At 48.7% G+C, this 13226-nt stretch overlaps 1 protein-coding gene across 1 annotated transcript in view; it reads left to right on the forward strand.

Moving 5' to 3' along the window:
- The window catches only part of LOC144783414 (E3 ubiquitin-protein ligase rnf213-alpha-like), a 2376820-nt gene that overhangs the window by 362401 nt on the left and 2001193 nt on the right, over positions 1-13226 (forward strand). Inside the window, exon 7 of the mRNA XM_078662402.1 lies at positions 12653-12708. Within this exon, the coding sequence (XP_078518528.1) occupies positions 12653-12708 (56 nt within the window). The remainder of the gene's footprint in view (positions 1-12652; positions 12709-13226) is intronic.

Below are 13226 nucleotides of genomic sequence, written 5' to 3' on the forward strand. Positions count from 1 at the left end.
CACCTCTCTCACAAGTTATATTGTTTGCACTATCTTTGGCCAAGCAGGGCTCGGCTTTGGGCACAGATAAGGGTTACTTATCTGCTATCTTGGCATTTTTGTGGTGCTGGACCAATCTTTACTTTTGACATTTGTGACTCTTGCTCCCCTTGCGCCTTGTGCCCCCTTTGCCTTCTGTGACCCCCTGCCTCTGTGACCCCTCGTTCCCCGCATTTCTATTTCGTTTTGTGACTCCTTTGCCCTCTGTGACCCGTTGCCTCTGTGACCCCTCGTTCCCCGCATTTCTATTTTGTTTTGTGACTCCTTTGCCTTCTGTGACCCCTTGCCTCCGTGACCCCTCGTTCCCCGCATTTCTATTTCGTTCTGTGACTACTTTGCCTTCTGTGACCCCTTGCCTCTGTGACCCCTCGCTCCCCGCATTGTCCCCAGCTCTCCGCCGATCCCCTCCGTGCCTTCTCCCTGCCGCTGCGTCCCTGCGGCCCCCCCCCCTGCTGTCCCCATTCGCCGCCCCACTCCCGCCTCCCAGCTGCTCCTCCCTCCCTCAGCCCCTCATATGGAGGCCGCGCGGCACTGAAGGGAGCGACCTTTGACCCTTCCCGCAGGTAGGTCGCCCTCCAGCCGCCGCACGGTCCTCCCGTGACGCTGACCCCACTGTCGTCTGCCCCCGCCGCTGCCTGGTGCCGCGTGAGCCCCCTCAGGTGATCGCCGCATCGCATCTGTGTTGCTCCGTTTTTATTTTGTTTCTATTTCGTTTTGTGACTCTTGCTCCCCTTGCGCCTTGTGCCCCCTTTGCCTTCTGTGACCCCCTGCCTCTGTGACCCCGTGTTCCCCGCATTTATATTTCGTTTTGTGACTCTTTGCCTTCTGTGACCCCTTGCCTCTGTGACCCCTCGTTCCCTGCATTTCTATTTCGTTTTGTGACTCCTTTGACTTCTGTGACCCCTTGCCTCTGTGACCCCTCGTTCCCCGCCTTTCTATTTCGTTCTGTGACTCCTTTGCCTTCTGTGACCCCTTGCCTCTGTGACCCCTCGCTCCCCGCATTGTCCCCCGCTCTCCCCCGATCCCCTCTGTGCCTTCTTCCCGCCGCTGCGTCCCTGCGGCCCCGCCCCCTGCCGTCCCCATTCGCTGCCCCACTCCCGCCTCCCAGCTGCTCCTCCCTCCCTCAGCCCCTCATATGGAGGCTGCACAGCAGCCGCGCAGCCGAAGGTGCGCCAAAGGCAAGCCCGTCTGCGCCCGTTCGTGCCTGGACCGCGCCCAGCGCCAGAACCCCTGGTCCCCGCGGGAGCCAGGGTACCCGACTGAAATACGACTCCGCCACCCTCAACGCACTCAACACCGGACGACCGCCCGCCTGCTACCGAGCCACCCCGAAACGCACCCACGGACTCTTCACCTGTCAAGCCTGCAAATTCACCTGCCTCCGATCCTGCCCCCCGCCAGCCAGACCTAGCAACAACGACAACCACCTCAAGTGCATTCTCCTCAACACCCGCTCCGTCCACAAGCATGCCGTCGAACTCTGGGACCTCCTCTACTCAACAACACCAGATGTCGCCTTCCTCACTGAGACCTGGATGAACACATCCTCGCCCCAGACATCGCCATAGCCATCCCGGACGGCTACAAGATCACCCGGAAGGAAGGCATAAACCAAACCGGAGGAGGAATCGCTATCATCTACAAGAACACCATCAACGTCATGACCAACGCCAAAGACACACTCTCCGCCGCCGAACATCTACACTTCCAAATACACACCGACCCCAAGACCACCCTGAGGGGAACGCTCATCTACAGACCCCTGGGCCCGCGCACACAATTCAGCGAAACCATCGCCGACTTCATCAGCCCGCACGCCCTAGCCTCACCAGAATACATCCTCCTAGGGGACCTGAACTTCTACCTAGAGAAAAACAACGACAACAACACCACCACCCTGCTCGACAACCTGGCCAACCTCGGACTCAAGCAACTGGTCGACACACCCACCCACCTCGCTGGCCTCACGCTCGACCCCATCTTCTCCGCCAGCAACCACGTCTCCTTCAGCCACTCCACAGAACTACACTGGACCGACCACAGATGCATCCACTTCACCTTCAAAAAGAATACATCCCACCACCGCACACAACAAATCCCCCACAGATGCTGGACCAAATCACCACTGACCAGCTCCTCTCACCACTAAGCCAGAACCCGCCAGCCGGCATCGCTGACCCCAACAACGCAGCCCACAACCTCGCACAATGGATCACCAACTGCGCCGACGACCTTGCCCCACTGAAGAACCCCCCCAGGCAAGACCGGCAACAGGAAAACATCATGGTTCACAGACACCCTCAAAGAATCAAAGAAATCCTGCCGGACCCTCGAAAAAACCTGGCGCCACGATCGGACCTCAGAAAACATGACAGCCCTCAAAAAAGCCACCCGCGAACACCACCAGCTGATCCGCACCACCAAAAGGACATCGTTCAAAGAGCGACTGGACAAGAACACCAACAACAGCAAGGAACTCTTCAGCATCGTCAAAGAAGTCTCCAACCCCAGCGCCAGCAACAACAACATCACACCGTCACAAGACCTCTGCAACTCCCTCGCCAGATTCTTCCACCGTAAGAGCGCAGATATACACAACAGCTTCGGACCCCAAATTCCTCCTCCAATCACAGAACCAACGACCCCTACCACCACCCTCCACGCATGGACACCCATCAGCACGGAAGACACCACCCACGTCATGAACACCATCCACTCCGGATCCCCCTCTGACCCATGCCCCCACCACATCTTCAACAAAGCCGACAGCATCATCGCACCCCACCTCCGGAATGTCATAAACAGCTCCTTCACGTCAGCCACCTTCCCGGAGAGCTGGAAGCACGCAAGGAACAACGCCCTACTGAAAAAACCGACGGCGGATCCCAGAGACCTCAAGAACTTCCGCCCCATCTCTCTTCTTCCCTTCCCGGCCAAAGTCATCGAGAAGACCGTCAATAAACAGCTGTCCGCATTCCTAGAGACAAACAACTCGCTCGACCCGTCCCAGTCCGGATTTCGAGCAAACCACAGCACCGAAACCGCTCTCATCGCAGCCACCGATGACATTAGGACGATGATGGATAACGGAGAAACCACTGCCCTCATTCTCCTAGACCTCTCGGCAGCCTTTGATACCGTCTGCCACGGCACCCTAATAGCCCACCTCTACAACACTGGGATCCAAGGAAAGGCCCTGGACTGGATTACATAATTCCTCTCCGACAGAACCCAGAGAGTCCGCCTCCCTCCCTTCCGCTCCGAGGCCACCAAGATCATCTGCGGCGTACCCCTGGGCTCCTCACTCAGGAAGCACCTCAAGACCTGGCTATTCGAGCAATGACAGCACCCCTCCCTTTAGCGCCTTGAGACCCTCACGGGTGAGTAGCGCGTCTATAAATGTATTGATTGATTGATTGAAAGTACCTGTTATGACTGGGTGCCTTAAAGACCTGTAACATATATTCCCACCTAAGCAATGTATCATGCCTCAGTGGGACCTTAACCAGCAACTGACCTTTCTCATGTGTGCACCATTCAAGCCTTTACACAATTGCCCTCTTAGGCAGCTGACCATAAAAACTGCCTTTTAGTGTCCATAACATCGGCCAGGAGGGTCTGCAAACTACCAGTTCTCTCATCGCACATTCCTTATACCACCTTTTACCCAGACAAATTGTTCCTCTTTACCCATGTCTCCTTTCTGCTAAAAGTTCTCACTCCTTTCCTTAAAAGCTAGAATATCACCCTGCCTACTTTCTTTGCTCCGCCTCATAGGTCCAAAGAAGAAAAAAGACTCCACCACCTGGACCCAAAAAGAGCGTTGTCATCGTACCTTTATTGCACATGAGAGTTCCAGGTGGACAATCACATTTCCATGGGTTATGTGGGAGCAAATGAAGGGAAAGCTGTAAGGAAAAGAACCATCTCATGATGGATTGTCCTGTGCATTAAGCTCCACCAACGCATTGGCCAAGAATTAGCCCCCTAATTGCTTGCAGGCTTACTACCAGAGCTAATGCTGTGACCACTGAATTAGCCCACATCATTCCTCTACTGGATATCTGTCATTCACCGATGTGGGCATCCATGCACACATTCACAAAACACTATGGCTTGGACAGTCGGGTCCATCGAAACAGGCACTATGTCCCTTCGGTCCTGCAGGACTTCTTGATATATTCAGATTCACAATTCACCTCCGGGGAGGTATTGCTTGGGTATCTATTAAAAGGTAAGCTATCTGTGGCTAGAAGTCTCTATGAGATGAACAAGTTACTTACTTTGCTTTGACGGACGTTCACCAGGCCCTTAGAGGTCGCTCCCGACACATTATCTTGTAGAAACTCAATCTAGCCGCAGATTCCTTATGCTCCAAATTGTGGAGTATCTCAGCACCTGTCTTTCTGGCGTCGCAGCACACCGAAGAGGCACTCGGCCTCTTTGGTGGGGCCCGATGATGAAGCATGACACTGACTAGGTCGGTGTGTGAGGGCTTTCCTTTCCACCCAAAGTGGGTGTGTGATTCTTACCTTACTCCATCTCTGTGGCTTATTTGAGTTTGATTTGACCTCTCTTCTTTTGTTTATTTAGACAATAAAGTCAGGCAAGAGGGCCCTACAAATTATGTCACAGGGCCAGCTGCACTTTCCTACAACCTTAGAATGACTGATTGAGAGTATATCTGGTGATAAGCAAGATGGCGGCCGCTTGAGGTGGTCGGCAGCAGCACTGTGACCCATGGACGGATCTAGTTATGCAACACTGAACGGAAAAAAAACGATTTTATGGCCCGATGCTTTGACGGATGTTCACCAGGCCCTTAGAGGTCGCTCGCGACTGGCGTTGATCATTGGTGGTCTGCCAGCTCTTAGGCGCCACATTGCTGCTGCTTTAAGTCACTCGGACTGCACTGTCTGCCACCCTGTGACTCTGACCCCCGTGATGGGTCCTAAGGCAGCTGGTGGAACCCAGAAAGGGAAGGTTAACCACCCCTCCGCGATAATGGCTGCAACGGGCTCCATGGAGCAGGAGCACAATACCAAGGTGGAAGACGCGCACCCCAGGCTCAGTGAGTGGAGCCTCCTCTGGTGAGGAAAGGGAGTGGCGGGCCACCAGCAATCAACGCTCAGCCAGCCCCACGGTGGTGGAGCTGCCGAAGGGATCAGCCGGGAAGCATTGGGATCAACAGACGCAGGGTGTTTCTGGAGCGCTCGAACCAGACCAGCCTGGTACTTTAGCCACCGAAGCACAAGTACCGACAGCTGCATCCAAGTTAAGAACGCTGGATGGTAAGGTGGTGTCATCGTAGGCTGAAAAATATGGATTTTTCATCCCCTCTCAGGATGAAGGTGTGCTGGATCCCTTCTCTTCTTTGCCCCTGGCCCTCATTAAGGGAATGGGGGAGTACACAAATGAACCAGCAGTACTTACAGTACTTACTGAGAAGGCTGTGAATTGTAACCACAGCAAAGCAAATGCTGGGGATGGCCCTTCAGGGGGAAGGGGGGACCTGGATCAGCAGGGGGAGTCAGTGATGTAAATAATACACCTGTGAGTACATCTGTGGACGGTCCCTCTATGAATTGCCACCCTCCGGTGCACACAACTACATTTGCCCTGACCTGATAGTCAGCCCACGTTATCAATGATCAATCCCCAAACCTCACTCATCAACTAGTGATCCAGCAAGGGGGGTAGAGATGGGAAATTATGACCCGTAAATTGAGCCAAGTGATTGCTTCTCCTCACTCTCCAATGGCTCCAAATGGTCATTGGATGGGTACGGGTCTTCTGCTGAATCCAGCGAGAACAGTAAAAACCCAGATGAGGGTGAAGGGGCTCATGCAATTACTGCCCGCAAGATAGTCAAGAAGGCAGGCTGGCAGACATTTGAGGGTAAAGATTTGGCTTGGGTCTACACACCCACGGAATGTCTAATCGGCTCCCCTCCTGGGATTTCACAGGATACTGTTAGCCATGACTCCCCCCACACTGGACGCTATTTACCAGTCTATATTAATGCACCATGAGGAGACGTGCCAAGACAGCCGAATGTTGAGAAAAGTTCAAGGGGTGTTTAGAAAAAATCTAAAGTATGCAGCACTATCGGGGAATGCTTGACAGGTCTTGAAACAAGAACTACTGTGGCAGAAACAGATCTGGCAGCCACTCTTGCACAGGCGGAAGCACACAAATCTCAGCTTGTCGACATACAATGGAAGCTTGAAGATCATGAGAACCGCCAGTGTTGAAACAATCTTCATTTGCTAGGAGTTCTGGAAGGAATTGAAGGCACAGACATCCAGGCATATGTGGTGGAACTACTAAGAACCGCCCTTCCTGAGTTACCAGGATGGAACTGGTCGCAAGAAGTGCAGTGAGCCCATGGAGTTCCCTTTGCCTTGAGACAGCCACCCAGAGAAGATTCCAAGCCACAGGCTATTTTAGGCTATTTTGGAAACTTTCTTTTAAGACAATCAATAAAAAAAAAAAAAACGAGGACTGAAGCGAACCAGTCCTGTGAGGATGTCTCGCTCTTTGTTCGACCTTGCCTTGCCACAGTTGAAAGGTGATGGCGGCTGCCGCAGCTAATCAAACATTTCCTAGACAAAAATATACAGGCATAGCTGGTTAATCCTGCACGTTTGAAAGTGATTTGGGGGATGCAAAGATGATTTTTTGTATCTGCAATTAAGGCAAAAGAGTTTCTAGACGGTGTTAAACCGTAAGAATTAGAAGAGTAGTGCTGAATTTGCAGTTTGTAGCCTCTATCACCTTCTTGGATGCCTCTTGTCAAATGTTTGTAAATAGGGGGAGTTAAAAACTTGATTAGTGATTGAGACTCCTGGGCCAGGTTGCAAGATCTAGGGGGCCATTATTTTCTTCTCCTTGTATTGTATTGTACCATAACTAGTAACATGTACATTATTCACACGTGTCACAGGTGCTGCCCACATCACTCACAGACCGAATTGCGGCCTGGTAGCTTCTTATGGTTTGCGGGGGGTAGAGTGGGGGGGGGGACTCTTGGCTCGGGGGGGGTGAGACGGAAGGACAAGGGAGGGTGGGAGGGGGGCATGGTGGGTTGGTTCACCATGTTGCCAGAGGGCAGGTGTAGGGGGGCAATTTGAAAATCTTACCCAGAGATGGAATAATGATGACTATATTGTATTTTCATTTAGCAAACCTGTGAATAGAAATAACATGGTATCCCGACCAACCATCAGATGGGTAAAATAACCATATGTTCGGTTAACGTGGGAGGGCTGAATGACAGAACTAAACGATCAAGGGTTGCCTAGTTTGTGAGGACCACAGCCCCTAACCTGGTGGGCCTGCAGGTGACACATGTTCCATGTGACAAATGGGAGTTGTTATCAATCAGAGGGTACACTTCGCTGACCTGCTCCTCCCAGAGCTCTAATATCCGGGCGGTGGCTATTCTAACCAAACCCTAAATAGGGCTGATAAGACATAAACTAGTGGACAGCCTAGGTAGGTGGGCATTGGTCAAGCTAGAGGCAGGACTGACCGTTTGCACTGTATATGGGTCAAATCAGGATGGTCCCAAAGTAACGGAGGATCTTGAGGTAGTATCAGCATCTTGGGCCTATACACTAGATGTTTGCAGAGATTTGAACATACACCAAGCAGTTAGGACATCACTAGCCTGACAATATCAGCGGAAAAAACCCGAGTTTATAGGGCCCTGTTGTCTTTCATGGTTAGTCACAGCCTTGTAAATACATGGAATATCAAATATCCAAGGGAGCCAGGCTATACCTACTAGTCATGCCCTCACAATAAATATGTTCGGCTGGACTATTTATTAATACTGGGGGGCCTGCTGGATAAAGCCGGGATTAGGAAGCTCACGAGGATAATATCAGATCACAGCCCCCTGATTTTAGAAGGAATGCTTCAAGGGAATCTAAAGCGCCGGTATAAGTGGACTTTTGACAGTAAGCTATTGGACACTGGGGTATTTTGACACCAATAGATTTAGCGCGTCACAGGGTATAGTTTGGGACACTTTTAAAGCTGGTGGGATTATCAGCTTTGTTGCCCATGCCAAGAGGCGAACAAAGCGATACAAAAGGGGATGATGGACGGAGCGTTTGAACAAATCAAACACTCACCCCCAGTCAACTGATCTGGGTTTAATCCATCACCATTCTTTAGTTCACTCAGCCACCCCAGTTCAGACATGGCTATATGCAAATCAGTCTGACCCTGTGCCTCGTGGGAACAGTCCAGCCCGAACTGCCAAGCCATGTCTTCCCTGGACCGGAAACAAGCATCCCGGGACTGGTTTCGGATTCATAATCCTCATCAGCCAGGCTATCTTGAATCCAGTGGCCAAGTGAACAAGGGACTCACGTCTGAGCATACCCTGCCACACTTAGGGCGAACAAAGCGATACAAAAGGGGATGATGGACGGAGCGTTTGAACAAATCAAACACTCACCCCCAAGAGGCAGCGCCAACCCAAGAATGGCAGGTTGCTGAGGGAACTACCTGAAGCAGAACAAAAGCACTTGGATTTCACAGGAGCTATGAGTTGCGCAACCCCAGCTTAGAATTGTAGTGCTTAAAGCAGAGATAAATAGATGCTACATCCAGAGAATAGCTGAAGAATTTCAGACACATAAGTATAAGGCTTTGAGTATGGCGAATCAATAAGGAAAAACCTTGCTTTGGGCACGAGGCAGAAAATAGCAAGGAGTAGGATAGTCGCAATTACCTGCTCAGAATTTAATGACATAGTCCATGTGTTTCAAGAATTCTATCAGACACTATATAAGGAAGATAATTGCACACCTCTGGACATTTCTCGAGTAATGTCTGAGTCGTACCTTGGGGCAATCCTTGATCAATCTACTAGGAACAAGCTAGAAGCGGACATCTCGCTCAACTCGGTCCTAACTACTCCACATCATCTACCCTCAAGGAAAGCTGCTAGCCCCCAAAAAATACCTCTTGAGCAGTATAAGATACTTCAATTGGAGTTAACTTCTTTCTTACTGGAATTGTTTTTGGGGGTATAGCATAATGGGCTCCCACCGGAGTCATGGAAAGGCACTGATACCATTATCTTCCCTGAGAAGGACAAACCTCTGGACAAACCTGCCTCCTATCGACCAATAACATAGATAAATAGGGACGCCAGGATATATTAAAAAATATTGGCAGGTTGGCTGGGAAGGGTCATAGCCGGCCTGGTGCCATCTTGGCAGCACAGCTTTATACTCGGCAGAGGAACAACTGACCAAATAAGGTGGGCTATAACGCTATTTGACATTGCAGCTGAGATGGCTATAGTCCTCTTTGATGCCCAGAAGGCTTTTAGCCAGGTGAACTGGAGTTGTCTATGGGGGATATTAGAATAAAAGGGCTTTGGCACCCGAATAATTGCATCCATTAAGTCTTTGTACCTTGATCCATATGCTCAACTCCAATTAATGGGCGAAGAATCGGAAATTATAAAGGTGTCCAGGGGATCTAGGCAGGGGTGCCCCTGCTCTCCCATTTTGTTTGCCCTTTATATAAATCCGCTGATCGAGAGAATTTTAAGTAACCGGCAAATAAAGGCAGTTTTTTGTAAAGGTTACAAAACCAAGGGGCTTGCGTACGCCGACGATATTGCTGTCGTCACCATCGATCCTGAAGGGGCAATCAGGGAAGTCAAATCTATTGCCTGAGAGTATGGGCAAGCCTCTGGCTATGCACTGACAAAGGGGAAAATGCAAATTATCTGCATGGATAACCTTACCTACCTTGATTTGCGGCTTGTGGATACAGCCACGTATTTGGGTGTTCGAATTAGCTCCAAGGTAGACACTATCAACAAGATCAACTTTAATCCCCTGGGTAGAAAAATCTCAACCGATTTAAGGCGCATGAATGGACTCCATATTTCATTCATTGGCGGGGTAATGTTTTTAAGATGATAATGCTCCCAAAGATTTTATAATTATTTTGATCATTACCGGTAGCCATTGATGAATCAATATTCAAAACTTTGGATTCTAGTTTTGTAAACTTCATCTGGCAGTATGGGAAGGTGAGGCACTCCATAACATTTCTCCCTCTCCCCCAGGGACGGGGTGGGTGGTCAGTCCCCAACATCACACTGTATTATTGGGCAGCCCTCTTACAACTGATGCACATATTATTTTTTGCTGAAAAGACCGACAGGACAGCTCAGGAAAGCCCCAATAGTACTACTATTACTATTTACTTGCTTGCTTTAGGGAACAGGGCGGACGGATTGCTTTTGCGGCAATTAGAGCCGAGTTATTTCAAGAAAATGCAATTTAAGATTATACTTAACGCTTGGAAAGTATGGAGCAAGATTTGTAAAGGTATGAAAATTCCAAAATATAGTAGGTATACACCGTTGTGGTGATCTTCCTTTTTTCCACCTCTATTTTATCATATTATGGGGAGGCATTGGGAGACGCACAGCCTTACAAAAATAGGGGATCTCTTTGCCCTAGATCACATCTGCCCCTTTACACATCTGCTGCACAGGTTTGGTATCCCAGACAGTTTATATTTTAAATATGTGCAAATCAGGGAATTTTTTAACAACTCCAGGGAGACTATTTTTTGGGATAACATTCCTCTCCTGGAGCCAATAGCCCACACCGATTATAAAATAAGAAATGTTTATAGCATCTTGTTGGACAACCTTCCTGATGGCCTTCAAAAGACCGAAACAAACTGGGCTAAGAAGCTAGGTGACCCTGTTTATTACCTAGCTGCAAAGACCTTCCTGTCCACCAGCTTGAAGGCTCAACACTATAAAACAGTATTTAATCTTTATTTTACCCCGGCTAAATTGTTTTGGTGGAGCAAAAGGACAGACGACAATTGCCCCAGGTGTGGGGAAGACCCAGCCACCCTGGTTCCCATGTTTTACGGCTGTGATAGACTATTTCCCCTGAAGAATGGGCTGGAGTTGTTCTGGGAAAGTTTTTTGACAGCAAGATACGAGGCGCTCGCTTTTCTTATTAAGGACGGTAGGCCACTACACTGGCCCACTGATTTCAAATTACCACTCTGGGGAGACTAATTACCTACGAGCGAATCTCCAGACTAACACGGAGGATGACAGGCCACTACACTGGCCCTGTTAATTCCTATTATCACTTTGGGGTGACCGGTCCCCTTCGAACGAACCTCCAGATTAATACGGAGGAGAGTGGGTCGGTACCTTAAGCCACTTGATATTATCTGTCCATGCGGGGATTATCTGCATTATTCCAATTACTTGTCATTACAGAGGCCTTTTGCGAATTCGACCACATGGGTTTAGGATCATTCTGAGCCCAACTGAGACATTTGAACCCTGACGAAGTTCCAATGGAACAAAGCGTGTTGACTGTGGTTGAAATTTTAAACATTTAAAGAATAAAGGATAATTTTGGGTAATTTTGAAGCCTTCCTTGACTCCGTTTCTGGTGCACCGTCCTTTTCCTCATGAATTTGTCTGATCTTCAGTGGAATGAAAGTGCGGCAAGCTCCGGACGGGAGTGCACAGACAAAGGACTTACCTTTTTACCTTGAAATTGAGGTGCTGAACCCTGGTCAGCCGCATTTATTCTTTGGAACAGTTCTGGGAAAGTTTGTTTGGGTGTAGGATTAGCCTTTCCCCTCTACAATGGTTTTAAGCTATGATAATAGGGGAGTCTTCGAAACAACGCATACCTATTTTGTTTTTGTATCAGTCGCAGTCACGAGATTGCTAATTGCAGCTAGATGGAAGGACCTGAAACCTCCCTTGTTTCAGTTCTGGCTAGCCCCATTGCTCGGAATATCCAATCAAGATATCGCACTGTATGAATGCAAGGGAAGGCAGGATAGGAAGCTGGGGGGGGGAGAATCTGGTCCCCTATTTCGGCTTGGAGGATTAGCAGAAGTGGCCTAAGTAATCTATTTGCTGGCTGTACATAGGTGTTTCATCTGTTTTAATTGGCCTAATAACATACGCCCAGAATATTCAGGAGGTAGTGGAACAGACACCCCTAACACCTAGGTTTTATTCTCTGCCGGCCCAAACCCTGGGGGTATTCGACCTGCCCCCCCCCTCACGAATTTGCTGCTATTTAATGTAAATATTGATGAAATGTATTGGTCAACCTGTCTTTTTTATCCTCTTAATCATGCTTGAACTTTTTTTTATCTATGGTATTTATTCATGACAGTTTGTTTAATGAATTTTTGATTACATGTTCCTCTCTGGGTAAAACAATTAAAAAACTATTTAAAAAAAGAATGACTGATTGAGGATCATCTGTCCCTGTTGTAGCAGGAAGTGCAGGCTCCTTTGGCCAAAGAGAGGGTGCCGATGCTGGAACAGGGTCATTGCTGATTTCCCTTGGGAAATATTCAAAAGGGGAGTGATCTGCAATTAGATAGAGGCTCTACCAGAAAGAGCATTACCGAAAGTAAGTAAGTTGATCATTGACGTTATACACTCAGTGATACAATATCAGGTTCTTCAGTCTTGGAGGACTGGTGGATTAACCCACATGTAATTTTAATGTTTAGAAATTATAATGCACTATTTCACAGCAGCCAACAATCTGCATTTTTGCTCTTTTAGGAATACAGGAACTGGAGGAACCAGAAGATGAATATACTACGGAAAAAGATGAAAATGTAGGTTACCTGCACTTAATAACTATTTTAAATGCATCTCTTAAGTTTTGTGTAGTCAGTTAACGTTTTTCAGTGTTACCACATTAAGGGCCAGATGTAGGTAATCCCAGATTACCGATTCGGTATTTAAGAACTGGCAATCGGGATGTAGGTATTTTTACCGATTTAATTACCGAATCGGTATGATTCGGTAATTACAGAATCGGTATTTAGCGATTCGGTAATTGCCATTCATTCCTATGGGCCTGGCAATTACCGAATCGGTAAATACCGATTCGGTAATTGGGGGAAACCTTGAAGGGTGGCAGTGTGTCACTTTGACGCCCTGTTGCACCCCTCAATTGTGCATGGGTGCACATGTTGCAGACATACATGCCCTTAGGGCATGTATGTCTGCAACATGGCACTGTTTAAAAAGCAAAAAAAATGCTTTTTAAAGGGTTTTCATTATTTACCACCAACTTGTAGTTGATGGTAAATAACGAATTCCTAAACCCCTGTAGCACTGATTACAGTGC

The sequence above is a fragment of the Lissotriton helveticus genome, chromosome 9 (assembly GCF_964261635.1).
Source record: "Lissotriton helveticus chromosome 9, aLisHel1.1, whole genome shotgun sequence".
Taxonomy (NCBI): Eukaryota; Metazoa; Chordata; class Amphibia; order Caudata; family Salamandridae; genus Lissotriton; species Lissotriton helveticus.